The sequence below is a fragment of the Botrytis porri genome (genome assembly GCF_014898465.1).
Source record: "Botrytis porri strain MUCL 3234 chromosome Unknown BPOR_012, whole genome shotgun sequence".
In the NCBI taxonomy this organism is placed as follows: Eukaryota; Fungi; Ascomycota; class Leotiomycetes; order Helotiales; family Sclerotiniaceae; genus Botrytis; species Botrytis porri.
Window position 1 is genome coordinate 1,087,843 of NW_024066086.1, and position 26,795 is coordinate 1,114,637.

The window sequence follows — 26,795 nt, forward strand, 5'->3', positions numbered from 1 at the left end:
AATTGACCATTAACTAGATGTACTCCCTTTAAACTTTTGGAGTCATTGAAGTACTACTCGCTAATCCTCACAACCACCTTTCCAAAATGACCACCGTTATACAAATACTTCAGCCCCTCTTTGGCCTCCTCAAACCTAAATACCTTATCAACCACCGGTCTAATCTTCTTTTCCTCATACCACTCCAACATCTCCTCAAATCTCTCTCTTGGTCCGTTCAGAATCCCCTTCAACGTAACGTTTCTTCTCAACGCAAGAACATTTGTATTCGTACGATCTGCATTGTCATCTTCTTTACCAGAGAGATATCCAATAGCATTAATTAGTCCGCCGAAAGCGATTGCATCGAATGATTGGCGAAGCGTTAAGGCACCGCCTGTTTCGAAAATATTGGAAACGCCCTCGTTCTGAGTAATTTTCATCACTACTTCGGACCAGATGGGTGTGGTACGGTAGTTTATTGTGTGGTCTGCACCGAGGGCTTTTGCTTGATTGAGTTTGGCGTCGGAAGAAGAAGTTATAATTACTAGATAACCTTTAGCTGCTTGAACTTTGGGATGAGACTTTAGAATTACCTTCCATGCCACTGGCTTTGGCAATTTGTAATCCACTGATTGCTACTCCTCCAGTTCCTTGAATCAATACTGTTTCTCCCTTTCCGCCCGGTTGTCCAAGCGGCCTCATGCCATTGATTGCCATCCAAGCCGTAACTCCAGCAATTGGTAACGTGCAAGCTTCTTCATCGGTGAGATAATCTGGTTTTTTGACCAAACCCTCGGCATCAAATACACGGTACTCTTGCAAACAACCTTCGGTAGGCAATCCTAATCCACTAGCCATATCCTTTCCAGTCACTTGACCACGAACATGTGTCTGATTAAAAATTGCAAGTACTTTATCACCAGATTTCCATTTTGAGGATTTGGATGATACAACTGTTCCAGAAATATCGGAACAGGGAACCAGAGACGAGGACTCGTTACCAGTAGTTTTGTGGTGGTTGTAAAGCCCCATTATCACTTCAGTATCTCGATAATTGAAAGCTACAGTGTGAATTTTAACGAGCACTTGACCATCTCCAGGTGTTGGGACTGTAGATGATCCTAGAGTAAGATCTTGGAGACCGGACTGTTGGGTTGTCCATTGCTTGTTGATGGTTGGGAGTGACATAATTGATTCGAGATCGAGGAAATAATCAAAGAGAGGAAAGAGGAATAGGAAATATGGAAAAGGGAATACAATATAAAGAAAGAGAAAAAACAAAGATGGAAAATTTCAAATTCATCTTGAATTACAAAGATATTGCTCTTTGACCCACCAAAGGTTCTGACGATTAAATCATCGGTTGTGGGGAAGCCCGAATTCCCGATGAATCTGGAAATCTGGATCCTACACATTTGCCCCACAAGTAAAACGCCTCGGTGCATGAAGAACAATTTCAGATTCTCGCCCCATCAAATTAAGCAGATATGACAGATCTTGATGGCAAAGATAATATTGTATGTAATCATTTCCAAGTAATATTTGCCTCTACCTTGTCGTCTTATCATCATCGTCGTCATCTTCACTATCTTCGCCAGCTCTCATCATTTCTAGCTCGCCGTTCAACATCCTCTGCCAATTATCCGCGAATTCTCTCATACCACCCTCTCCACTTGCACCAGCTTCCACCACTTCTTGTGGCATCTTGTGTGCACTGTATTGTGGACTTGAGAAGCTGTATGCTTCTGGGTCATCTTTCTTTATTAATCTGAACTCGGGCATCCATCCGAGTTCCTCGACATCATCAGCTCCCTCATCCTCATCACTACTTTGAGCAGGCAACGGCGGTACTGATGATGAGTCTGCCACACCAAGCAATGGCGAAGGTACAGAAAGGGTGAGTAATTCTAGCCAAGAGAACAGGAGAGGATCCGTGCGAGGAGCCCACGGATTTATATCCACTAGTCGTACTTTATCAAATGGATCCGGTAGGTAAACATCAAATGAGAAGTTACGATCTGGAAAGGTATCTTTGAGAGTTTTATCAAAGTATTCTTGAATGACTTCTCTTAGGGTTGGAACAAGAGGAAACAAAAACTCAAAATAGTTTAAATCTCTTTGGCACATGCCAATGATTCTTCGATCCCGTACAAAGCATCGAAATTCGCATGATGGATTAACTTTAAACCATTTCCGTAAGACTAAGACATATTGTGTATTTTCCTTTGTAATGGATGGATCCTCTACACAACCATCGAAAGCGTGTTCTAGATCGTGGGTAATGAAGTCGGAAGATTTGAGAAGAAGGTAAATGTCGTTTGCTGTATTGCATTCCATGCTATTCTGTTTTAGACTAATCCATGTGGCATCCTTTGGAGCAGACCAGTTGAGTTTGGGAACCACTGATCCACCAAGTTCTGCGATTGTGTCTTGTATCTGCTTGTGAATTTCCGTAAATTTTTCCGAGGGGTCGGGTCCCATATCTGTATCTTCGTCCCAGCCATCACTAGTTGAATTGTTGTTGTATGTTTCTGGTGGAGGAAATGTGGCAATCTCAGATGGAAGAACTATGCCATCTTCCCGTAGGTATGAAAGAAACTCCGAAGTGAGAGGGATGATTCGAGATTTGAGAGATGAGGATCGATATCTTGATATTTTTTTTTAGCAATCTTTCGACGAACAAATTGGAGGAAAAAACATACTTTGCATGCCAGTTGTCGTATGAGCAGTTCAAAATGTGGGATTTAGTGATAGGCTCGAAAGGAAGTCTAGTGAGGGGTTCAAGCTCAGTAACTCCAGCTTCTGAACTATTGGGAGCTGGCATTTTTCATGTAGAAACTTCGAATGTGCGAATGTGTCTGAGCTGATATAGAAAGCTAGAAGAAATGATGATATCTGAAGAACGTATATATTGTGACTCAGAGTGATCCCTTCACATCAATGTTCCATCTTATCGAGGGGCAATCAATATTTTTGGAAGATTCTGCCACGCTAGCTGTAGACCGCCTGCACCAGCAAGGATTTGTCAGTTGTTCTCCACTCCACCCACCACCAGCTTTCTCACCGGCCAGCAATCATCTGGAAAAGAACAACTAATATCACAACTTGAACATTTCGCAACCATGTCTTCCAACGTCGGTCTTACAACACCCAGAGGAAGTGGAACTTCAGGTTACGTCCAAAGAAATCTTGCGCACATCAAACCCCGCGATCAAGGCAAGCCATACCCTACGGATATCGACAGTCTTAGACACAGACAACGACAACCAGACAAAGGAATCCTGGAGCATGATAGAAAACGAGAAGTCGAGGTCAAGGTTTTTGAGCTGCGCGACAAATTAGAGGAAGAGGGGTACGTTTTTGGATACATTCATCAATCGCCCAGGAGCTAATGATGTATACAGAGTCGATGAAGAAGAAATCGAAATACAGGAAGAGGCATTACGCAAGAAGCTATTGAAGGAGATGGAAAGAGGTAACGGACCAAGTAGGAAAGGCTTAAAGATGCATCAAGTCCACGAATTGGCAGAAGCAAAGATCAAGCAAGATAACAAGTTCAGGAGTGCCTTGGGTATCTCTAAGGATTACAAGGAGGGCGGCCATTGGCAGAAGCAGGAAGAGAGACAAAAAGCTGCAATGGAAAAGAATGGCGAAGGATCTGCGGCTCCATCCGATAGATGAGCGTGACAAGACGACACACTAAAAGACTTCGACCCGACTACATATTGAACGGTCGTATTGGGCGTTGCGCAATCAGAGAGCTTACCTTCCGAATGGACTTGTTCTTGGGATATAAACGGTTCTAATTATTTGTATTGGGCTGGAGCCCTACATCAATTGGTATGAATGTTTAAGGTTAGACATATACCCTTACTATTCCTTTCTCTATACATTCTAAATTTCAAATATTCACAGCTTATGCTTCTTCTCACCACTTGCGATCTTTCTAAACTCCTCTTGTGGTATGCCAGCTGCAAATCGTTCCAGCCCACCGAACACCTCCGCTACACCCTGTGCATCAAGCAAATCTCTCTCCGGCTTTCTGATCAACGCCTTGATCTTAATCAAACTATCGCCGATCAAATGCGTCCCCAACCGATTATCTATCTCTTCAAATACCAATTCTTTAAATTTCTCGGTCTCTCCCTTTTCAACATCGAAAATTTTATTCACGAACCCAACTTAGAGCAATTCTTCGGCAGTGATTCTCTTACTCATAATAAGGGCTTCATTTGCTTTGCTGATTCCTAATCGTTGGACGAAAGCTCTCGAAGCTCCTCCTTCTGCGACGAGTCCCAAACTAGAAAAGGGGGTCAAAAGGAAGGTCTGAGGTGCGCAGTATATGAAGTCTGAGAAAGCGATTAAAGCAGCTGAGAGTCCGACTGCTGGACCATTGAGGGCCGTTACAAGGATTTTTGGGTGTGTGTAGAATGCGTTGGTTATGTTGAGGTTATTCGCGACGAAGCTAGTCAGCCAATGACGAGCTAGATCAGTTCCAACAGGTTTTTCTCTACTGATCGATACATCAGCTCCTCTATGGGCTAATCAATATATGGCAACTACTACTTAGAGGGGAAGTCTTACGCTGAAAAGTACCGTCCTAGAAATCCAGGTCAGCAGGGTCTATTGCACAATGATAGTGCAGAACATACCCTTTCCTGTCAAAACCGTGATGAAAACTTCATCATGGGTAGCAACTTCCCTCATGAATTTAGCTATGAGATAATAACCATCCTGAGTCAAAGCATTAAGCTTCTTCTCATTATCAATAGTGATAACGGCGATTCTACCCCTGTACTCGAGTGCCACTGGTTCGTTTTGCGCCATTTTGAATGCTTCCGCGGTGATTGTTAGATTTGGAATTGAAGAATAGTGGTGTCAAAAAGCATGAGACGAGTGCAATCAGCCAACAGTCATGACCTCGGGATATCAAGAAAGTTGTAAATAGATCTCGAATTGTTTAAACAATGGGACCTTAGCAAGCTATTAAGCTCATTTGTGGGGTAGCCGATTGCCTGGGTCTCCAAAATGCGATCAGAGATTCGGAAAGCCTGACGACCTGCAGCTGGAGGAGAAACCAACTACCGAAATGTAAAGTATGAGACAATATTTGATTGAGTATTGTGAATTAATTCGATAGGGATATTGAAACCTTCCCCTGTCAATCATGAATAAGAGAATTTAATCATCAAAATTAGAAATAGACATTCTCATCGACCAATGCTCATTGACCATGATTAAGGTTGTAATTCAAGATTCGCATGATATGATTGGTCGATTGTAAAGTCTCGATACACGCATGATTTTTTATGGAATTCATATCGAACTTCGATTGTAAAGTAGGAACAAGGGAAGACATCCACATAAATAAAGTCGTTATATCGGAATACTAGACCACATACTACAATCATGGGAGGCCCCAATCTCGAAGTATTCAAGGTAAGCATTACCATACACAATCCCAATTACCCAATTTCCCAGTCTCGTTGCCACCTTAAAATGGCCCTCCATGAGTTGTAATCTGATAATTCAATAGTTCGGCATGTATATCATGTTCCCAATCGCCATCATGTACTATTACGGCACAAATCTCGATCAACGATTTTCGGTTCCGGATTTCTGGCCAAGAGTTGATCAGACCAATCGTATACCGTTTGAGAGGGACGAGATCAAATCAGAGCTTGAGAGGTTAAGACAGAAGAGACTGTACTTGAGAGACCAGAGGGTGCGGGGCGCCAATGGATCAAACGAGGAGGAGAAATGAGGAAGAAGACGATTTCGAAGAATGCAACAGTAGGATGGTTGTATATGAAGGGAGTTGAAGACGGAGAATTTCACGGGACGATATTGGTATAAAATGGGCTACAACGGAGGCTGGCGTTCTATGAGCACATATGAGGAGTATGTCGCATGGCTGGTAGAGGGCTGGCAGAGGACTTACATATTTTGATTGGAGTTTCAAAGGATGGAGCCAGATTATTCAATATTACTTGAATTATGGCGGAGGGGTGAGGGATGCTTTTTACTAAAGTACGAATCCCTCCTACTGTACATCTAGTCTACATTCTACGTCTATATGCGTCTGAACCAAATATAATACCCCTCTCAATCAGTCCAATCCACTGATCAAATCTTCCCATTTCCCATCGTCAATATTTCCCTGTACCACATTCGCATAAATGCCTTGGACATCGGAGTTATCTCTTGTAGCCTCAATGAAGGAAATGAGTCTATCCGTAGCCTCCCCCGCGTCGACTGGCACATTTGTGTCTTCATTTGGATCCCATAGGATATCCGAACTTCCAATTTTAATATCGAATTTCTTCTGTAGAGCGTCCCCAGCTACAGTTACCATATTCGGTTCCGTCCAAACGACAATATTTCCCTCATCATCGACTTCTAAATCCTCTGCTCCTGCTTCAATTGCCTCATCCATTACATCATCTACGCCTAGATTTTTCTCGTCTTTCTCGAATGTAACGCAGCCTTTCTTCTGGAATAGATATGCGGTAGGTGTGACGGTTCCTCCATGAGTTTTAACCAGATGTCTTAAGTCCATCATCGTACGATTAACGCTGTCCGTTTCGGCTTCGATTATCATGGCGACTTGTGGTGGCATTATACATTCTAACGTGGCTTTCTGCAGCGCAGCTCCAGTTGTAGATTTTCCTTGTCCACGGGCTATGGCAGCTTCCATAGAAGCTTTGGGGAAACCAGCTATGGCATTGTAAGTATATGTATGTGCATGTCGATGTCGAAGGGAATGTACCCCGTTATGTACCTTTCTTCGCAGCAGCTAGGACAGTCGCCAGTCTGGGATTTATGTATGGATCGGCTCCATGTACTTGAATTGTAGGTTAGCATCATTAGCAATATAAATGGCATACCAAAAAACACACATTTTACAGCCAGCGCAATATCATGCGCAATGATAGAACGAGCTTTCGTCTTTTTTGCATCCACAGCACCCTTGTCATGCTTGATTTTCGACCATCGATTGTGACCTGAAGATACCGCTGACGTGGTGGAAAATTGTAGACATTTCGAACAGATATAATCAGTTCGAAGGAAAGGTCTGAGACCTCTAGAAAATGCTGGCATGTTTGTCATACCGAGAATGAAATTTAATATTGAGTTGAGACTTGGGAATTGAGCTCTGAAAATAAATATTGTTGTGGCTTCCGATTGGCTGAAACTCGATCATCATCGCGAACACCTCTGTAAATTGGTACAAGTAAGGGAGCCAGCAATGAGGCCAGAACCACTCCACAAATGTCCAGATTTCACACGGACATTGAACACAACAGATACAACGGATATTAAATAATGTCATCGACAGATCGTCCAAATTCTCATAATGGCTCAAGTGAACTTCCTGGCAGATTAGAGCCATCGCCCACCCCCGAGCTAGACATCAAGAAGCTCCAATCCCTCCCATCGGAACAACAAGACTTATATCTCCTTAATTTTGTCTCGACGCTCACGAAACATGTGGAAGACTTGGAACCAGACGACTGCACCGCTCAACAGCTTTACCTCAAGAAAGAGCTCTTTCAAATCCTCAATCTCGCAGCTCCCCCTCCTACGAGAGTCATTCGAAATAATTTGGGACGATGTTTCGCACATGTGCTAGGGGAAGGGGATAGGAAATTGCTGTTCGAAACGATTAATGATCTGGTCACAATTATCAGTAATGGGAAGACAAAGACAGACGGGGATTTCAGGACGAAACATGCAGCTGTTTACTGTTTAGGGGATGTCTTCGCAGCCGCTGGAGACAGCGCAATTGGGTTACATTCTTTGGCATGCAGTGCTATACTTAAGCTATTGAAGTCTGCGCAAAACAACGCGGGTCTACGAGCGGCGATATTCAAAGCTGCGAGCAAGATTGTAGGAATGGTTGCGACAAGTATGGACGACACAATCGCAAAGGACATATGGAAACAAGCAAGAACTTACGCTTCGAGTGAGAAGTCTGCCTTGGTACAGATTGCTGCATGCAAATGCTTGAGGAGTCTGTGTAAGAATACGCATTACTACGATAATTCCAGCGATTTCGAAAGTTTGAAGTCGACGATCTTCAAGACTATAGATTCGCCCAGCGCATTGGTTCGACAGGCCGCAGCAGAATGTTTGGCAGAGGCATTAGTGAAAAGCCATTCTGAGGAGCCACCCCGGGATAATGATATGCCAATGATCAAGAAAATCAAAAGGGCGAATACCAATAAGCGTTCATCCGTGATAGCTGGACAGGGGCTTGACGACGATGAAATGCCCTCGAGGCCTGGGACTCCCACCGGTAACAAGAAAAGTCAAACACTCGTTCTTACAATGCAAGAGATATTGAAAGTGCTGTCGAATCAGTATATCAAAATATCTACAACTAACAGAGCTCGCGCCGGAATAGCTGTATGCTACAGTCGTATATTCAAAAGTATGAGCGAAAGAACGGTTGAGACGATGTATATGCAGATTGTGGACCATCTTACTGTGGAACTTCTAAGCCATGCAAACATTACTTGCAATAGATATCGTTTGTTGAGCACACGTAAATTTGTGCAAATCATCCTCGAAGATGTGGTCGGCCATTCCATACTTGGTGAATCTGGACAATTGGACGCTGCAAAATCTTTGGTCAATGACATTCTGAAAAACTACCCCCAAGTTATCAAAGAAAGAGCTGAGCCTTCGAAACATACACTTATTGCCACTCTCAGCGCATTGGCATCGTTGATTAAAACTTTGGGGTCAGCTGCGAATGTAATTGCTGAAGGTTGTCGGGATGGACTATTGCAAGTCCTTCAACATCCAAGTTACACAGTTCAAATATATACATCATATTGTCTACGAACGTTTACTCTGGCTTGTCCCCAGCAACTTCTGCCATGCCTTACTATTTGTATGAACAGCGTCAACCGAGAATTGAACCTGTTGAATACAGGTCGAAACTCACCAAGGCGATGTGTGGGGTATGCCAACGGATTGTCTGCCATGATTAGCACAGCAAACTTACAACCGCTTTACGGCTCAGTTGATGTTAATAGTCGCGTCCTTTCCCTTGCAACTAACCTTCTCAAGTCTAGTAGTAAATCGGAATTGCGTGTCTCAAGTACTCAAATCCAGGTCGCTTGGATCCTCATAGGCGGGTTGATGTCGTTGGGACCGAATTTTGTGAAGATTCATTTATCTCAATTACTTTTACTTTGGAAGAATGCATTGCCAAAACCTCTTGCAAAGGACAATACTTCCCAACGAAGTTTCCTTGAATCCTCCTTTCTCACTCACGTTAGAGAATGTGCCCTTGGCTCTATTTTGGCGTTCCTACAATTCAACAGCCGCCTCCTAACTGCAGATGTTTCTAAGCGAATCGCTGCCATGCTTACAAATACTTCGGCGTTTCTGAAGAGTCTCCCATCTAAAAAGTTGTCGGATGATGTCACCCAACGATTGACTCCATCATTGCAACTACAAGACCTTGATTTGATGGTTCAGCGTCGCGTTCTTCAATGTTATGCGAGACTGGTTACGCTTAGTCCAGTTGGCGGAAGTGAAGCACTACTACAATCGAATCTTCTCACCCTTGCTGTGTCATTTTTTGCAGATCCTGAGAATTATAGTCCGAGTTCCTTATCTACATCTATTGCGAGCTCAGCAGGTAATTTCGAAACTGTCTGGGACGTTGGTGATAATTCTGGCTTTGGAGTTACAGGCCTTGTTCGCGGATTCAATGTACAAAAGCTGGCCTCTGAACAAGAAAATGGATCACAAGATGACTGGATAAAAGAAACAGGATCAGATATCGACATATCGAACGTCTTATTATCCCCCATTTGCAGCTCCCTTGAGCACGACTCTATCTCGCTATATTTGGGTGAGATCCAAAAAGAAGATAGTCTACCAGACCCGCCTGCTACAGAAGTCGTCAACATCGCTATTAGATTATTCGCAATCGCTTTCCCGATCACTCCCCCGAAAATTCAGGAGAGTATACTAGAACAGATCGCTACATTCTTGTCCACTGGTGCGCTTCAACGAGACCCTGGACGTAAGGCTGCTATCAATGTCAATATTGCGACTGCCTTGTTTTCCGCGCTGAAGGTGGCTGTGAAAGAGACATCATCCCCTCCTGGCGACCTCGCCAACCCTGCTGTGGAGAAGCTCATGCAGGAAATTCTTAGGTCATTTGTTGTCCATCAAGATCAATATGTACGCAATATTGGCTACGAGTCTCTAGCTCGACAATGCAATATTTCCGGTAATACATATACCAACTTGGAAATAAAGCACCTCATTGATACCATTGTGAGCAACCGTGAACCGAGCGCTAGGGCTGGTTGTGCAATGGCACTCGGATGCATTCATTCTCAAGTCGGAGGAATGGCGGCAGGCTTTCATCTGAAGACAATATTGGGAATCTTGATGTCATTGTGTAACGATCCACATCCAACTGTTCATATTTGGGCACTCGAGTCATTATCACGTGTCGCAGAGTCAGCTGGTCTGACATTTTCGGGTTACGTATCGAGTACACTTGGCATGCTGTGCCAATTGTATGTCTCTGACACACATAACGAGGAAATTTCTTCCCTGGCTACTTCAAATCTAGAATTGGAATTATCTACAACTGCTGTTATCGCACGTTGCATAGATTCTTTGGTCAACGTTCTTGGCCCTGATCTTCAAGATATGACCAAAGCTCGAGACTTGATACTTACTATGGTAGGTCAATTTGGGGCAGAGGAAAAAATTTTAGTCTTGGCTGGTAGCTTAAAGTGTCAAGAACATTTAGCTCTATATGCTCCAGGTCATATGGAATTCGTAGATTATGTTGTCCTTCTCCAGAAAGATCTCAAATCCGATATTTCTTTACTGAGAGACATCGCCATTGACGGTCTATACAATCTTATGAAGCGTAATTCGGAGGATGTTGTGAAAGCGGCCGAGACTGGCTTTGAAGACCAACTCTGGCTAGCCTTAGATTCAGACCCCGCGCATGACGGTATCAGAAATGTTATCCGAAATTGGTTACAACAATCTTGCTTGACAGAAACTCCACGATGGCTACAAAGATGCCAAACTGTCCTATCAATGACGCGACCCAAAGCAGAAGATTCCACAGCAGCTTCTGCAAAGGTTAGTGCCATGCCTGATTTGCAGGATGAAGAAGTAGCAGGTTTCGCAGCTGCTTCTGGTATGACCAAAGATACAAATGCCCCTGCTGCAGGTCAAGAGCCACTTAGATGGCAGGTTCGAACATTTGCCATGAGCTGTTTGGGAGAAATATTCACATTGGTTAGCAAGGATCTAGCAGCTAATGGTAACTCACCCGCCGAAGTTGCTTTACAAAAGAGGGTTGCCGATGTTATTCGAATGGCGTTTTCTGCCTCCACATCTAATGTTGTGGAGCTAAGAGTCTGGGGTTTGAAGATAATCGATGCAGTGTTGAAGATGTTTGGCCATACAGCAGATCCCGATTTCGCAGAAGCACCACTTCTAGAGCAATACCAAGCTCAGATTAGTTCCGCTCTAACACCAGCTTTTGCTGCCGACTCCTCGCCCGAATTGGCTTCTGAGGCTGTAAACGTTTGTGCGGCGTTCATTGCTACTGGTATTGTTACTGATGTCGATCGAATGGGTCGTATTCTCAAAACCTTGGTGACTGCACTGGAGAACTTCTCGACAGAGTCTGAAGTTGCATCTATTGGAGATCTTAAGGGCCTTAGTTCTAATGCTCAGGTCATGGTCAAGATGGCGGTTTTTTCTGCCTGGGCTGAGTTGCAAGTAGCTAGCACAGAACAAAAGTATCTCGTGGATGTCCTCAAACCATATATTGGCACTTTAACTCCATTATGGCTTGCTTCATTAAGAGAATTTGCACGTTTAAGATTTGAGCCAGATATTTCGATGAGCTTAGGTCCCCCATCGTTGTCTGGCAGTTTAGATAGTATCTATTCTGCGTTGAACCGGGAGACTTTATTGAGATTTTATCAAGATTCATGGCTCAAGCTTGTTGACGCAATCGCTAGTCTTATTGAGCAGGATAGTGAATTCGTATTCAATGCTCTTGATGGTAAGGAAGCTGATGCTCCTTCGACAAATGAAAATTCGAAAGGGAATGATATCAACTACCGAGACGAACCAGTCGCATTCTTCTTTGTTCTATTCGGTATTGCGTTCGAAGCACTCGTTGCTAAACCTGGAAGTGAGGCTTTGGCATCAAAGGGACAAACACTCGAAATTCTGCAGGCATTAAAGAAAATCTTGCATCCTAGTGTGTCTGGGCATGCGATATATAGAGAGGCGATATTCTCAGAAACTATGGATCTATTAGATCGACTTGTTCTCACCGAAGGGCTTGATGTTCAAACTGTTATTGTGCAAGTCGCAAGAAGTCTATGCATTTCTCATCCGTCGGCCACCAAGGCGGACGTGGCCGAGGGTGAAGATCTTTCGGAAGATATCGAACAGCTTTTTGAACTGACTAGAATTATTGTTTTGGTACTTGCTGGTCTACTGCCAAACTTGATCGAAGCACAACAACCGGCTCGTCATCCACTAACAGATGAAGCTGTTTCTCTGGTTAGAGTGTCTCTCAACGCATTGGTTGATGCTGCTGCAGTGTTCCCATCGATCATTAAAACAGATCTGCATGCTTGTATTATTCACATCTTTGCTACCATTCTTGGAACTGGAAGTTGTCAAGCTGTGGTAGTCCCTCAATCGCTCCCCATACTCAAACGATTCATCACGAGTGTTTCCGCATCATACAAAACACAAAATCCTAAACACAACACCAGTATCATACAGTTACAAGGTTGTCTCAAACGATTCTTATCGATATATATGAACGCTCAAAAGCGAGAGACAGAAGTATCTCTACCATGCGTCAAAAACGCTCTCCTTGCTTCAACATTGTTGCTTACTAGTGGAACAAATCATTTATCTACAAGTGAGCCACTTGTCACTCGTTTCCTGGATGAAGTTGTCGATTGCTTGAGTGATCGAATGGTAAGATACCTTTTTCTTAAGAGGTAAACTCTGCTAACAGAATTTCAAAGACCGCAAAAGTAGCAGCAAACTGCATTCGCAGTCTCCTTCTCACAAACCCCAAAACACCAGCAGATCAAAGCATTGCCCGTTATCTTTTACCTCTACTGATTACGTTCAGTACAAATACCGCAGCTGAAGACCCTGAAAATGCCAGAGCTCTCACATTGCATGCTCTAACAGCATTCGTAGTCTCACTTGATGGCAAACAAAGAGCAGTAGCTATGTCCGTGGTCATACCTACACTGTTGAAACGCGCAAATGGCGACGGAGAGAAAGTTTGGAAGGAAACTAATGCGAGATTGCTTGAGATGGCGGCGGCTGATCCAACGGCTTTTAGAGCAGTAGTTGGAGGAATGACGGCAGAGCAGAAGGGATTTATGGAGGGAGTTCTGGTTAAAGGTAGAGAGGGTGGAAGGGGGAAGATGGATGAGGACGAGGAGGGAGGAAGAGAACCCACGATTGCTTTGAGGATGGACTTTGGTGGATAATGGAAGGATGGGATGGAGAGGATTGAGTAATTAAAAACATGAAAGGAAAGGAAAATGTTGAGTTTGCATAGAGTGGAGTAAGGATTGCACGTTGGGATGATTATGGGACGTGGAAATAGCATTGAATGATAGTATGGGATAGATATTAATGTTAAGCGGAGATATTATTCTGCGATTAAGCAAAGGGAAGTGGTATTCTCAAATGCGCCTATCCATATCCTGTGTGCTGTCCCCCCTCTTTGAGAGTCCTTCCTGCCCTTTTTCGTACCCAGATCAATACCCAAACACTACGATCAATTCTATATCCTGTCCCATCTGATCACTTCCAGCACAATCTCCTCTCCCTTAATCAATCTAACACCTCAAATCTCAATTACATTCATCCCTACATAAAAATACAAATACTCCTTCACTCCATCACTCATTTCGCAATCCACCTCCTCCTAGTATCTACCGTCTAATCATCCTCCGTTCCCACTCTCTTGTCTGACTCTCGGTTCTCGTAGGTGGAGAAAAGAAATCCGCGGGTCCATTACCTGTTCTGGCACTCTCGGGGTAGCTGAGCTCGAAGTGGAGGGCGGAGAAGGGTTTTTTGAGGGTGCGCCAGATGGTGGTGAGGGTAAGGGACATGGTTTGTTTTCTGGGGTAGTTTGGGTTTTTTCTTGTTCTTGGTAGGAGAGTGGTTTGTAAGGGTTGAGAGAAATCAGATGAGACGGTTTGATGTTTGTGGAGGTTTGAGTTTGAGGTAGTGTGATGTTGTGAGGTGAGGTGAGAAGGTGAGGAGATGAGATGATTGACAGGAACTACTAGGTCTTCTCACTATTCTCGAAATCGAAAATATTAAACTGAAAATTATATAAGTTATCTCAGCTTTAAAAGGAGAAAGTAGCTAGTATATATACCCATCTATCTCTCTATATCAAGCCCTACATGAGTACTCATACATATGAGAACCGAACCATACCCGAAATACCCCTGTCTTTTCTCTCAACCCGAGAAACAAAAAGTAAGAAGAAAAAACTAAGCCCCGAATATCGCAGGTTTATAGCCGAAACGTTTTAGAATGATTACATAGCTAGCGGTACTCGTAGCATGAAAAAAAATTATCTCATGATTTTTCTTTTCTTATCACTTATCGAGTCATGATGTGAATGGCCAGTTGTATCGCCACATCCCGAAAGTTCCCCATTTTTTACCGAGATATTTGGATTTTGGGGGTGAGAATTGCGATTGTTTCGCCATGGGTTTTGATTTAAGAGTTGGAGGGAAATATTTTCGGGGGTTTGAGTACCTACCTATTCAGTTGGTTGGTTGGTTTGGATTTCTGTTCTATTTTGGGGGGATGGGAAGAGATGGAAGTCGTAGGTGTTTGGGTCTCGGACGAAAGGAAGAGAGAGCGAGGTAGGATAGGATGAAAGAGTGAGATGTGGTAGCTTTTTGTCATCAATACAAAAGTGAGCTTTTGTAATAGTTATTTGTTATTTATTGTATCTAAATGCAAATCTATTTTAGGTGATGAGGCTACTCTTGCTGTGTTACCATGTGACTAAACGTTGATTCTTCTTTTCCTCGATTCCCCTTGTTCATCAAAATACATCTATCCACCTCAGACTTGCTCACTGCAACGCCTACGGCGCTGCTGAAATCCTTCAAGCACACTACACCCCTAGGAAGCATCGCCAACGACCCTCCGACTCCACCGCTCACTACCGACGCCAAATCTCAGACTGTGTCGCAGCGATCGTTCGCGTCTTTAAAGGCTATGAGCATAGCTAGCTACTTTCAGTACCCTGGACAGTGTACAGAATCAATAATTTGCGCATGGATCTTATTGTCACTGATACAGCTGAGGGCATCTTATACTAAGTAATTGACACAAGTCGAACCGCCATGGCAATATACTCACCACTCAATGGAGACTTCCAAGAGATTCGCCTGCTGGAATTACAAGCTGCGGAGGAGCCCGGTCTGCCACTACGTGGCATCCTTCGGCATGTATGGCTTGTATCTTCACCTAGTCAGTCGCCATTAAAATACGAAACATTGTCTTATGTTTGGGGCGAACCCGAGTTCAACAAGAGCATAATCGTGGCCGACCAAGCTCTCCCAATCACGTCGAGGTTAGAGCGCATATTGACGATGCTGCGGTACAAGAGCAAGTCAAGGATCCTCTGGATCGACAGCATCTGTATCGACCAGTCCAACATGCATGAGCGTAGTCAGCAGATTCTACTGATGCGCAGGGTCTACAGTCAAGGCCAGCGCAATATAGCTTACATTAATGCGGACTATTCATTGAGAGCTCATAGGTCACCACAGAACATCCAGAAAGGTATGGAAATTATGAACAAGATTTCCGCCAGGGACAATGCGACGCTCGCATCCTTCCGTAAAGAAAATGAATGGTTATTGGAACGAGATGAGAATCGGGATTTTTGGCACAATAAAGATTCCGATCTGGTACTGGACGACGATGCAAGAAATGCACTTCGCTCTTTCTTAACCTCATGGGGTACGAGATTTTGGGGAAGAATTTAGATCGTACAAGAGATGGCACTATCGACCAAGGTTACATTGATTTGCGAGGACACTGAAGTGGACTGGGATATCATATCATCGTTCCTGAGGGACGAGCCCTATTTCGATGCTTTCCACGTACATCAGGATGGACGATTCTCAAAGTTTATTAGGAAGGATCTCTTTAAGAAGATTTTCTCGAACGTCAAATTCTTTCAAGATCAGCGTAACGTAACACGACAGGCCTTGACGACGCAGTGTCAGGACGAAAGGGAAGGCTCGGACTTGCTGGATGTTCTTGCGCGCTTCAGAGGCATGAAATCCACAGACCCAAGAGACAAGGTATTCGGTCTTCTTGGCTTGGTGCTTATGCCGCATTATGTGGAAATCGATTATTCAAAAACCGTCGTACAGGTTTACAAACAAACCACCCTGTCCATCATCGAGTGTTCCGGACATCTGGACATAATCTGCCAGAGCCCCTTCGAATTAAAATATCCGAATTGCCATGGAAAGGACATCGATCAAAGGTCTTCCTGGGTTCCGGACTTTGGTCTTCCTCAGAGAAAGTCACTATCGGTTCTGTTCGCTCAACGCGATATTTTCAACGCTGGATTGAAAACTCTCGATACCCCATGCACAGTTGCTGGTGGGCAAAACGATATACTGGTGCTCAAAGGCGTTATTTTAGATCGTGTAGGCCAAGTTTTAAGGCCATCACCGCAGGAAATCCAGAAATGCCCGTGGGCGATGAAGTCAATCTGCGGCTCAGCAAAGCACATCCTCGCCCTCCATTTCGGGACCAATGGATTCGAGGATATGCAAAATCAACTGTATCTGCCAAAGATAGCCACCAAATCCCCCAGGGTCGAACCGGCAGAGACGCTGATCCGAGCTTACTGGCGAACCCTCGCCCGAGACTGCGCTGCACCGCCAAACATGCGCCGCTTGCACAAGTCAGAGATGGAGACACTCGATGCTGTGAACACTGAGCTTCTTACGCGCGGCTATTACCTTCAGACTTTACTGGGCGATACTGATGAGTATTCTGGTCAATCTGGCCTTCGATTCGATCCGCGAAATCATTCGCCAAATATTTCAGCATCTTCAAAACCGCTTACAAACATCCCCCACAGCTTGGATGACTACTTATTCAACGTCTCGAACAATGGTCTGTTCATGATGGTTCGTCCACACGCAGAAAAGGGAGATGTCATTGTGACGTTGGACGGCGGAAAGGTGCCAATGATCCTGCGAGAACAAGGATCGCACCTCATTGATGACGATCTTGGGACTCATTATCGAATTGTGGGACCGGCATATGTTCACGGTTTCATGGATGGCGAAGCGGATGAAGCTGTCGCCGCAGGTTTACTCGAGAAGCGAAACCTACTCATTTCTTAAAGGACAATCTCTTCGATATCGCATTGGGTACGTTTTGGCGTGCTTATATAGCACACCCCACCCTCATCTCTATGTCTTGTCCGTTATGACTTCTCTCACTTTATGCGCTACTTCTAGGGTTTAATATCAAAAGATAAATGAGTTCGCAAAAAAAGAAGCGACCAACAATTTGAAGAAAGCTTAAAGCTTTATTAGATTATTTATATTAAAGTTTCAGACTATCTAAGTCTATGAGAGTCTATAAATCCCCAGATCCTTTATCTGACTGAAAACAATGACTGTTTTCGTAATCATCGTTTTTAATCTGCATTATTCAATAAAATCTATGATTTAATATTCAAACAGAAATCAGGAATCCGTTTTCAATATAACCGGATTATCCAATAGAATCTGCCTGGATCTATACATCCGAACTAGCCCTAAGAGTCGTGAGAGCTCAATTATAGAGCGGTGATATCAAAAGTCTATTTCGATAGAAAAAGAGACCCTTTATAAATAAGGCGTATCGACAACAACCTAGATATATTTTCTTAGTGAAAGAGGTTAAGGGTGTCTTAGAATAGCCATCACATATTATTATCATAGTGATATAAAAAGCATTATCATAGTATACAAGGATTTTTTTAATATAATCAAAGTCAAAGTAACTGTTATTTCTTCTGGCACGCAGTGATGGACTTCAATAACTTGTTATTTGTTTGAATCTTGACCATAACTGTCAAGTGTGATGCTGTATGTTGCTAGGTCTTGTTCGCGTTGAATCTAAGCGTGTCCCGCCGGAGACAATGCGCTCATTAAATTTTGTCTTACAAGCACAGCTATCCACCTTCTTGGTATTGAATTCTCCGTAGAGCCCAAGCCGAGATAAGCAATCGTGTGTAGCAATGTACACGTCTCACAAGGTCAAAATCATTTGTGAATTGTAGAGAAGACGAACTGGAAATAAGCGTAGAGTATAAATTGGTGTTCTCCTGCTTCAAAAAGGACTATGGAAAACGGCGCGCATGACTCGCATCTATTTCTCTGTACGAAATCTCTAAACACAATGCTAAGAAAACGCCTTAACAAATTCCACCATCGTTCTTCCACTGAACATCCGCAGTGACATCTCTACGTAGAGATATCACTTTACCGTTTGAGCCTGCTGCTCATCTGTATCATCGGTGCTTTGTCTCTGTGTACTCTGGCCATAGATATATTAGAAAATTTTCTAAAGTCATAAAGAATAATGAGCCGGGCAGTGTGCTACTTACGGTATGGACAGCTTTCCGCTCTGCGACATAGACTCTGCAATCTTCTCTTCCCTTTTCAACATCTACGAACCATATGATGATACTTGCAAAAGCACATAACGCAAACAGGAATGGAAATCCCATCCAGTTATTATTGGTATGGTTAACAATAGCTTGGATGACGTTTGGGCCGAGGATTGAAGACTGGCCGATCAGTTGAATTCCACGAAGCACAGTCAGAGATTGGAAAGGATAAGAATGACATACAGCTTTATTTGTAATACCAAACAATCCAAAGAACATTCCCTCATATCCTCTAGGAGTAACCTCACTCATCATTGTTTGAGAGTATGAGAAGTATGGCGCTTGAAATAATCCAAAGACAATATTATAAACCCAAAAGTCGTAAACATGGTGATAGCCTATTTTGTCAGTCCATAATCCGATCACGCCATATAGTGGGATCAAAACACTAAAGATGTTGGTGATGATGAACATGGGTTTAGTTCGAATACCAAAATACTGTTGAATGTACCAAAATGAGAAAGTGGATATCGTGGAGGTGACAGCTTGTGCAAGTCCAAGATACGTTAATTGGAGAAAAGAGAAAGAGATGACTTCGTTCTGAATAATAGAGACGAGAGTAGTGGTTGTATTTAATCCGTCAGCAAGCATGAAGAATGCGAGTAGATAAGTAAATGTTTGAGGAAGATGGCGAATTTCAACAAGGGCGAGATAGACTTGTTTCCAGCCGATGGTCCATATTGAACTGCCTTTTGGAATAGGTGGCCCAGGACGTGATTGTTGGAAAATGAACCAAGGGAGGCCAAGAACGACCCAATCTGGGCCAGTTAGATAAGAATATCCTTCGATACGAAGTGAACAGAAACCTACATGAGTTTGTGAGACACAATGCAAGATTGTTAGCAAAAGAATTTCCCTGCATAGGTATCAGGACAGAAAGGCTAAGTACTAGCACAAGAACGTATCCGATACTGGCATGGGCGGTAGATATATTACTAATATGGTTTCGTTCCATGCTCTCTATCCTATCATACTCATCTTGATTTATTTTTTCTTCTTTGAGTTCTTCGTCTCGAGCTTTCTGAACATGAGGCATGTAGCGAGCTAATCTAGGAAACAATGCATAATAGAACACCAATGATGCCTGTTATCATGTAACGTTAATACAAAACTTGAGCTAGATTTAGGAGAATACTAACGCCGTATGATATGTATGATACAATATACAAAGCCATGGCTGTGGGCCACTGCTCTGGCTTCGTAATGGCCATCATCCCGTATTGGAAAACCCAGCACTTTGTCTGTTAGTGCAACCACCAGGGAGGTAATTTGCCACTTACCACAACAGTAAGAAATAGAAGTATCCATCTCCCAAAATGTCCATAGTCTGCAACCGATCCAAAAGCCACGAATATGACAGACATAATGGTGAAGCAAATCCCATTGGCAAGCAAAACCACACTAGATACGGATCTTGTAGTATTACCCCACGGGATTACACAACCTCCCGTGGTACAATTACCTATTTGGACAGGTGAAATGGCGGGATCCCATCCAGCTTTACTCAAAGCATTTTGAAAAAGGGCTTGAGAGTAGCTTTGCGGCCCTACTCCATTATTTCCCTAAGAATTGACAGTTAAAATACAAACAATCCCTACAGTGGATTAGCGCTCACATTGTAATAAAGATAATATGACAATAACTCCTTTCTCGAGGTTGTAGGCTGGCTAGATGATTCTTCGTCGATACCAAATAGTTGTTCATATTTTTTGAGGTTCTTCTTTATGCAATCAGACTTCGTTCCATCGACATGTATTCCATTGCCGTTCATTTCGATGGCGTTATCTTCGATTTTGTCGACCTCAGGAGACCCCATACTTGCTCTTCTTCTCAACAGTGGCTGTCTCGAAAGACTCCGTTCTCTAGAGGAGGAAGCCATATTGTTTATAAGTGCTTCTCAATTCTCGAAGAAGCCTTAGCTAGTCTCTCGTCACACAAAACGCAATGTCGCATTGCATTTCGTGAGATAAGGTTATCATGTTGCACCCGGCCTCGCTCTTGTACAGACAATAGAGCTAACCTATCCAACACCAAAGGCTGGCTGAGTAGATAAATATGCTGCAGGCGTGATTGTATTCAGACGACACACTTCGGTCGTCGGGCTTCAGCCAAGTTGTCTCGGCCGATCTCCGGTCATATCATGTGACTTTCTCCTCAACCTCCCTATTAAATTAATCTTTGTGTGTCAAGTCAAAACTACTCCTGTGCGTAATCTTCCACACTGTTGGCAGGCCAAAACGCCTTGGCCGGCTTTTTAAATGCGAAGTTACACTGGGAGCTTTGAGCCTCGTGATTAAATAACACGAAAGGGCACCGACAGTTTTCTCTTTGCATGCTTCACTAGACACACTTAAAAATAATGGTGCCGAGATATAAGGGATCAGCAACTAGCCGATCGTCAAATTAAGAGCTGAAGAAGAAGATTAGACAGTTATGGTTCATCCTTGTAAAGTCTCTCAGATTCATGCCAATGCTTGCCAACTTCACTGCTCTCAATCTTTTGAATATCATGGGATCGATGGACGGGCGGATCGACCACGTATCCCATAGGTAATGGCGCAATCAAATTCCACCCTCGTCTAATGACAACTTAGGTTTTCATGATTGCCGCTAATGGTCATTTTGTCAACGAAGACATCGAAACTCTCACTGAAGCTTACAAAATTGGAACCGTCATACTTCTTCATGGAAACGTCTCTACCACAGTGAGACTTATTCAACCAAAGGCTCTGTTGCAGGACTTGATTGAAAGTTGTGGACACTCTGAGAAATTCTTTATCGCAATTGATAAAGAGGGTTGGCTAGTGGCTCGCATCAATCCATATCTTACAACACAACTTCCCGGTTCGACGGCTTTTGGTGCGACCGGTGATCACTCAAATGCATCTAAAGTTGGTAAATGTACGGCAATAAGTGCTGAAAGAATATGACATCAGCATAGATTACGAGCCCGTTGCGGATACACATTCGAAACTAAACAGTTTAATCATTGAAGTGAGATCATGCTCGGATGACTAAGAGATAGTTAATTAGGAGGTTGTCATAGACGTAAGTGAAGGGTTTGTAGTAGAATGGAATAGTATCTTACGTTAAGTATCTCCCTGGTTAAGATAATACAGCTGATGACTCTCGATGTGAACTTCCAGTTGTCGTTAAGACCAACAATAAATCGGAAGCTTGCGAGCTGGTTTCGTTCGGCAGGCCATGAAAGCTGGCGTAGATGCCGTCACTCATAAACCTCTACCCCGGTTAGATAACACCTCTGATGTGGTCATTGGTGACTTACCCGCCAATTTGAATCCGGATGTAATAAGAAATCTACGCGGAGAGATGAAGTATAAGATTGACAGTCAGTGATTCATCAGAGATGGGTGGCATAAGAGCAACTTACGGGACAGAGAAAGAAGCAGTTAGGGGTTTGAAGGTCAGTGCTACAGATTTAATCACGAATGTCATCAGTCAAGGCTCGTACATCTATGCAGGAGCTGATTACGTCATGGTTTGCCACACCTTGAAAGCTCAAGTAGGCGCCATTGAGACATCAAGTGCGGCTGGTCGCAACACAGGTCCTCAAAGTCTCAACAAAACATCATCAATTCATGCCAGAAGCTTAACTGTCGTTGAAGCCGAGTCATGATGTTTTTCAGTTGAATCAACAGCTATAGAAGGGGTTGTTTTTATTTTTCTAAGTGAGGCACGCTTTGAAAGGTGGCGTTGTTGAAAAGTGGCGGAGACAGAGCAGTTAGATCGCCCCTACTTGCCTCTTATGAAGTACAAAATCTCGAGCCCTACTGTAAGTCCATCATTGATCAACAGATTGACAAGACATATCAACTACAATTCAGTCGTGAACATATGAGTAAGTTTTCGGAAGCTGATGTCATTATTCTTGTGGCCAGGAATGCAATCTTCAATTCGCATCAGAAATGTACGTCTTCCAAGCACGTCTCTGGTTCGAAGCGCGCGGTTCATTGAGATCGTAACATGTGATCTTTACGACTCCCTTGAAGATAGCGATTCCAACAAAAATTATATTGTAATATATGAGTCGAAGTCATCGGCTTTCGAGGGCAGCGCTAGAGGTAATATTGGCTTACGAGGGGCTCGAGGCCTGCTCTCTGTCTCTTCAATGCAGCGTTCTGTTCATGCAGTCGGCGGAGCGTCTATTAACGGAAAAGTATGGGGGAAAGATGGATCCGCGTACAGATAATATCAAGTTCGTTGATGGGAACGTTAGGTGGAAAAATTGATTCACGTCCTAGGGTAGCATCACGAAACCATAGCTACATGATTATACCCTAGAGAACACTCGGGATCGCTCATGATATGTTCACCCTCCTTAGTTATGCGCGATATTCTACATTATTGCAGCTTATGTCATCAGGAAACAAGACGGGGACATTCTGAGCCAATAGGTGGATCGAGGATACGATGATTAAGTGGTAACGAGGTATCATTCTGTTGATGAATAAACAGGGGGGCATGGAAAATGGGGTGGCTATCAGCATGCATTGCTTGAATCAGATCTATGGCTTGTATGAGACAGCAGACTTCAAAGCATTGAGATATTATGAACTTTCTGAACATTCCTGAGATTTAGCAGCCTCAGAAATACGAATCGGAAGGACATCGTCCGAGCCCAATCAGGAATTTCACATGGTGGTAGCTGGCAAAAAAGTGAATGTTAAATGCAGTGTCGATCTGAAGATTTCCCCGCACTCGAGGAAGATTCAGATGGATTTTTAGGTATAAATCAGACATTGAGAGTTTCTACCTGAGCCTAAGTGGTGTTAAATGGAGAACTAGGGGCGGGGTCCCCATGGCAAAGTATGCCGTATAGCAGAGGCGTATACTGGTCCGAATATCCTGTGAAATTTTGTTTTGTACTCTTCATCAGAATGAAATCTGACACCGAGGGATATTTTGGACTGCCTCAAGATAGCTGTGGTAACCAATTCACTCCTGAAGTATCATCTATCCTTGTTGGACCCACTTCGCCGATTTCTTCCAATCTCGCTTTTTCTTATCCCTTTAAACTTTTCATGTTGTCAACATTTTGGTTATTTTGGTCCTGTGACCGGAATTTTCAGGGGGGGGGAGTTAGCTCCTCGATTACGACGGATAATTCATCCTTCGCCAATCAAGCTTCACTCGGCAATTTGATGGCCATGCATTGTTGCGTTGGAAAACTGGGGAAACCCCGGCACTCGGCAGACTTCTTACTAGAACAAATTAACACAAGTCCTAAAGTATCTTCGGGTCAATACAAGTGTGCTCCGGATCCGCACATCCGAGCCCTAGTTCTTAATTGAAAATCACAGGTAATATGCCGACCGATTAGATTGTTGAAGTCTTAATACCATACCTGACATTGTCAACAATTGTTTGTGTTGGTAGATTTAAGCTCTCAAGAAATAATAAGATAATTTAGAGGGAGACAGCTAAAGCGCTTTTTTTTGTGGTGCTGGATTTCACGCCAATTGTCGTAGCGCGACATAGTGTATTTCGAATGCCGAAATAAAATTTTAGCTTCTCGGCTAAAATATTTTCTGCAACGGTAATTCGTGCATGTTTATATAAAGGGGGGATTAGCGGAGAAATTTATATAAAACGTCCGACGAACTCCATGCACGATGTTCCTGACTTCAAATGTTGCGCGTCTTTTAATTTAAATCGGTTGGCAATTCCGGATATGTATTGCTAACTATCATGTAGTTGTTTGCTTTGAGATGTTTGTGGGCCTCAAGTGTGAAAGTTAAAGCTTCTTTTAGCAGGACTCTATATCAGCTGAACCCAAGCTCCCTTGTATTCATCACTACTTTTTGAAGTAGTCTTCTTTTACGGACCGTCTGTCCGATTGTTGTTGCGGATCTTAGGTTCTTGGTACTGTCGGTCCAGCGGCCTCCCGAGCCGGTCGTCGACGAGGTCAGAATGTGATGAGTGCATCAAGAACTTTGAGTATGTGAAAGAACATTTAACCACGATCCGTGGGACGAGAAATGAAGTATAAAGCGAGGGGTTCTTCCTGCTTCAAGTCCCTTTCATCTCAACTACAATTTGCATGAACACAAGAATCTGACAATACATCACTATGACATCAAGAATTGCTTTGGTCTCTCTTTTCGCGGCCGTTTATGGTCAACAAGTCGGTACCTATCAAACGGAAACTCATCCTTCTCTTACTTGGCAATCTTGCACTGCTAAAGGATCTTGCACCACAAACACTGGAAGCATTGTCCTTGATGGAAACTGGCGATGGACTCACGGAGTAGGCACCTCGACAAATTGTTACACAGGAAACACTTGGGACGCAAAATTGTGCCCAGATGATGCCACCTGTGCAAAGAACTGTGCTCTTGAAGGCGCAGACTATTCTGGAACCTATGGTATCACAACCAGTGGAAGTTCTTTGAGACTCAACTTTGTTACTCAATCATCATCAAAGAACGTTGGGTCTCGAGTCTACCTATTGGCCGACAATACCCACTATAAGACATTCAATCTGTTGAATCAGGAGTTCACATTCGATGTTGATGTCTCCAATTTACCTTGCGGATTGAACGGTGCTGTTTACTTCGCTAATCTTCCGGCTGATGGAGGTGTTTCCTCAACCAATACGGCTGGTGCCCAGTATGGCACCGGATACTGTGATTCACAATGTCCACGTGATATGAAGTTTATCAATGGCCAGGTAGGTCTATATACATGCTGCAAGAGAATAAAGCTAATTGAATTGTGCACCAGGCCAACGTTGATGGTTGGGTACCCGCAAGCAACAATCCTAACACTGGTGTTGGTAATCACGGCTCATGCTGTGCTGAAATGGATATCTGGGAAGCAAACTCGATTTCCACTGCTGTCACTCCTCATTCTTGTGATACTGTGACACCAACGGTCTGTACTGGCGATGCTTGCGGTGGCACCTACTCATCATCTAGATATGCTGGTACTTGCGATCCAGATGGATGTGATTTCAACTCTTATCGCATGGGTAATAAATCCTTCTATGGTCCAGGTATGACTGTCGACACCAAGTCTGTCTTTACTGTCGTCACCCAGGTAAGCGTCTTTTCACATATACTTAGATAATGAATTAACATGTCAACTAGTTCCTCACTACCGACGGCACAGCATCTGGTACTCTCAATGAGATTAAACGTTTCTACGTCCAGAAGGGCAAAGTTATCCCCAACTCCTACTCCACCATCTCAGGCGTAAGCGGTAATTCCATCACAACTCCTTTCTGCGATGCTCAAAAAACCGCTTTTGGTGATCCCACCTCCTTTTCCAACCATGGTGGTCTTGCTTCCATGTCTGCTGCTTTCAAAGAGGGTATGGTTCTCGTGTTGTCTCTTTGGGATGATTATTATTCCAATATGCTTTGGCTCGATTCTACTTACCCTGTTACGCATACATCGGCCGGTGGTCCAAGAGGTACTTGTGATACGACATCGGGAGTTCCAGCGTCGGTTGAAGCAAATTCTCCCAATGCTTATGTAGTCTACAGTAACATCAAGGTCGGAGCTATTAACTCTACTTACGGTTAAGAGTATGTGGATCAGGCACTAGGAGTCGAATCGTAGGAGTCGGGTGATGGTGGATGATGATGACGATGATGATATAGGAAAAATTTGAAGCGCTCGTTCATTTGAATTAGGTGGCGAGGAAAATTGGAAGCGCTCCTTTATTGATCTTATGTGGTTGAGATGAAAGTTAGCATTGGAGAAAATCGCTTGTTTGGGTATTGTGTACATGGAAGTCAACTTTGTACATATGATCTGAACGAGTACATATCATTTGTCTACATCCTCTTTGCCTCGTGCCTTAATTGTGACTATTTTCCAGAAAGCAATTGCAGACCTACAGTTTCAGATGAAGAATGTTTATTACACGATAGAATAACTTAGCATAAATTAAACTCCTCTAGAAGCTTAAAGCTGCGTTGACTAATTCCAGACTAAAGATACTTATATGACAGAACCAATCACCAGAAAAAAAATATTCTTGTTTAGGAATGCAACAAAATCATTAATAGCGT

The 26,795-nt window shown here is 43.4% G+C and overlaps 12 protein-coding genes across 12 annotated transcripts; 6 read left to right on the forward strand and 6 right to left on the reverse strand.

Annotated features, from left to right (window-relative positions):
* Nucleotides 1-53: 53 nt before the first annotated feature.
* On the reverse strand, nt 54-1,170 carry EAF01_008860 (uncharacterized protein; the record flags this gene model as incomplete). The annotated part of the gene is made up of 2 exons (XM_038917116.1): nt 54-526; nt 576-1,170. The coding sequence occupies 2 exons, from the start codon at nt 1,168-1,170 to the stop codon at nt 54-56; spliced, it is 1,068 nt and encodes a 355-aa protein (XP_038767510.1).
* A 242-nt stretch (nt 1,171-1,412) lies between these two features.
* EAF01_008861 (uncharacterized protein) lies at nt 1,413-2,900 on the reverse strand. Its single transcript, XM_038917117.1, has 2 exons — nt 2,685-2,900; nt 1,413-2,629 (listed from the first exon to the last, which is right to left on the reverse strand). The coding sequence occupies exons 1-2, from the start codon at nt 2,804-2,806 to the stop codon at nt 1,531-1,533; spliced, it is 1,221 nt and encodes a 406-aa protein (XP_038767511.1). The 5' UTR covers nt 2,807-2,900; the 3' UTR covers nt 1,413-1,530.
* A 204-nt stretch (nt 2,901-3,104) lies between these two features.
* Nucleotides 3,105-3,663, forward strand: EAF01_008862 (uncharacterized protein; the record flags this gene model as incomplete). Its single annotated transcript, XM_038917118.1, has 2 exons — nt 3,105-3,334; nt 3,387-3,663. The coding sequence occupies 2 exons, from the start codon at nt 3,105-3,107 to the stop codon at nt 3,661-3,663; spliced, it is 507 nt and encodes a 168-aa protein (XP_038767512.1).
* A 228-nt stretch (nt 3,664-3,891) lies between these two features.
* On the reverse strand, nt 3,892-4,809 carry EAF01_008863 (uncharacterized protein; the record flags this gene model as incomplete). The annotated part of the gene is made up of 3 exons (XM_038917119.1): nt 3,892-4,163; nt 4,197-4,523; nt 4,635-4,809. 3 exons carry the CDS (start codon nt 4,807-4,809, stop codon nt 3,892-3,894), a joined length of 774 nt encoding a protein of 257 aa, XP_038767513.1.
* Nucleotides 4,810-5,391: 582 nt separating this feature from the next.
* EAF01_008864 (uncharacterized protein) lies at nt 5,392-5,746 on the forward strand (the record flags this gene model as incomplete). The annotated part of the gene is made up of 2 exons (XM_038917120.1): nt 5,392-5,421; nt 5,519-5,746. 2 exons carry the CDS (start codon nt 5,392-5,394, stop codon nt 5,744-5,746), a joined length of 258 nt encoding a protein of 85 aa, XP_038767514.1.
* Nucleotides 5,747-6,091: 345 nt separating this feature from the next.
* On the reverse strand, nt 6,092-7,083 carry EAF01_008865 (uncharacterized protein; the record flags this gene model as incomplete). The annotated part of the gene is made up of 3 exons (XM_038917121.1): nt 6,092-6,699; nt 6,764-6,826; nt 6,882-7,083. The coding sequence occupies 3 exons, from the start codon at nt 7,081-7,083 to the stop codon at nt 6,092-6,094; spliced, it is 873 nt and encodes a 290-aa protein (XP_038767515.1).
* A 225-nt stretch (nt 7,084-7,308) lies between these two features.
* On the forward strand, nt 7,309-13,520 carry EAF01_008866 (uncharacterized protein; the record flags this gene model as incomplete). The annotated part of the gene is made up of 2 exons (XM_038917122.1): nt 7,309-12,990; nt 13,041-13,520. 2 exons carry the CDS (start codon nt 7,309-7,311, stop codon nt 13,518-13,520), a joined length of 6,162 nt encoding a protein of 2,053 aa, XP_038767516.1.
* Nucleotides 13,521-13,970: 450 nt separating this feature from the next.
* EAF01_008867 (uncharacterized protein) lies at nt 13,971-14,150 on the reverse strand (the record flags this gene model as incomplete). Its single annotated transcript, XM_038917123.1, has 1 exon — nt 13,971-14,150. One exon carries the CDS (start codon nt 14,148-14,150, stop codon nt 13,971-13,973), a length of 180 nt encoding a protein of 59 aa, XP_038767517.1.
* A 1,260-nt stretch (nt 14,151-15,410) lies between these two features.
* On the forward strand, nt 15,411-17,441 carry EAF01_008868 (uncharacterized protein; the record flags this gene model as incomplete). Its single annotated transcript, XM_038917124.1, has 2 exons — nt 15,411-15,980; nt 16,059-17,441. The coding sequence occupies 2 exons, from the start codon at nt 15,411-15,413 to the stop codon at nt 17,439-17,441; spliced, it is 1,953 nt and encodes a 650-aa protein (XP_038767518.1).
* A 1,123-nt stretch (nt 17,442-18,564) lies between these two features.
* EAF01_008869 (uncharacterized protein) lies at nt 18,565-20,636 on the reverse strand (the record flags this gene model as incomplete). The annotated part of the gene is made up of 7 exons (XM_038917125.1): nt 18,565-18,624; nt 18,695-18,877; nt 18,941-19,515; nt 19,568-19,841; nt 19,897-19,992; nt 20,038-20,319; nt 20,373-20,636. The coding sequence occupies 7 exons, from the start codon at nt 20,634-20,636 to the stop codon at nt 18,565-18,567; spliced, it is 1,734 nt and encodes a 577-aa protein (XP_038767519.1).
* Nucleotides 20,637-21,227: 591 nt separating this feature from the next.
* EAF01_008870 (uncharacterized protein) lies at nt 21,228-22,394 on the forward strand (the record flags this gene model as incomplete). The annotated part of the gene is made up of 5 exons (XM_038917126.1): nt 21,228-21,296; nt 21,352-21,652; nt 21,699-21,751; nt 21,959-22,106; nt 22,168-22,394. The coding sequence occupies 5 exons, from the start codon at nt 21,228-21,230 to the stop codon at nt 22,392-22,394; spliced, it is 798 nt and encodes a 265-aa protein (XP_038767520.1).
* A 2,283-nt stretch (nt 22,395-24,677) lies between these two features.
* Nucleotides 24,678-26,544, forward strand: EAF01_008871 (uncharacterized protein). Its single transcript, XM_038917127.1, has 3 exons — nt 24,678-25,448; nt 25,502-25,816; nt 25,867-26,544. The coding sequence occupies exons 1-3, from the start codon at nt 24,849-24,851 to the stop codon at nt 26,302-26,304; spliced, it is 1,353 nt and encodes a 450-aa protein (XP_038767521.1). The 5' UTR covers nt 24,678-24,848; the 3' UTR covers nt 26,305-26,544.
* Nucleotides 26,545-26,795: the final 251 nt, after the last annotated feature.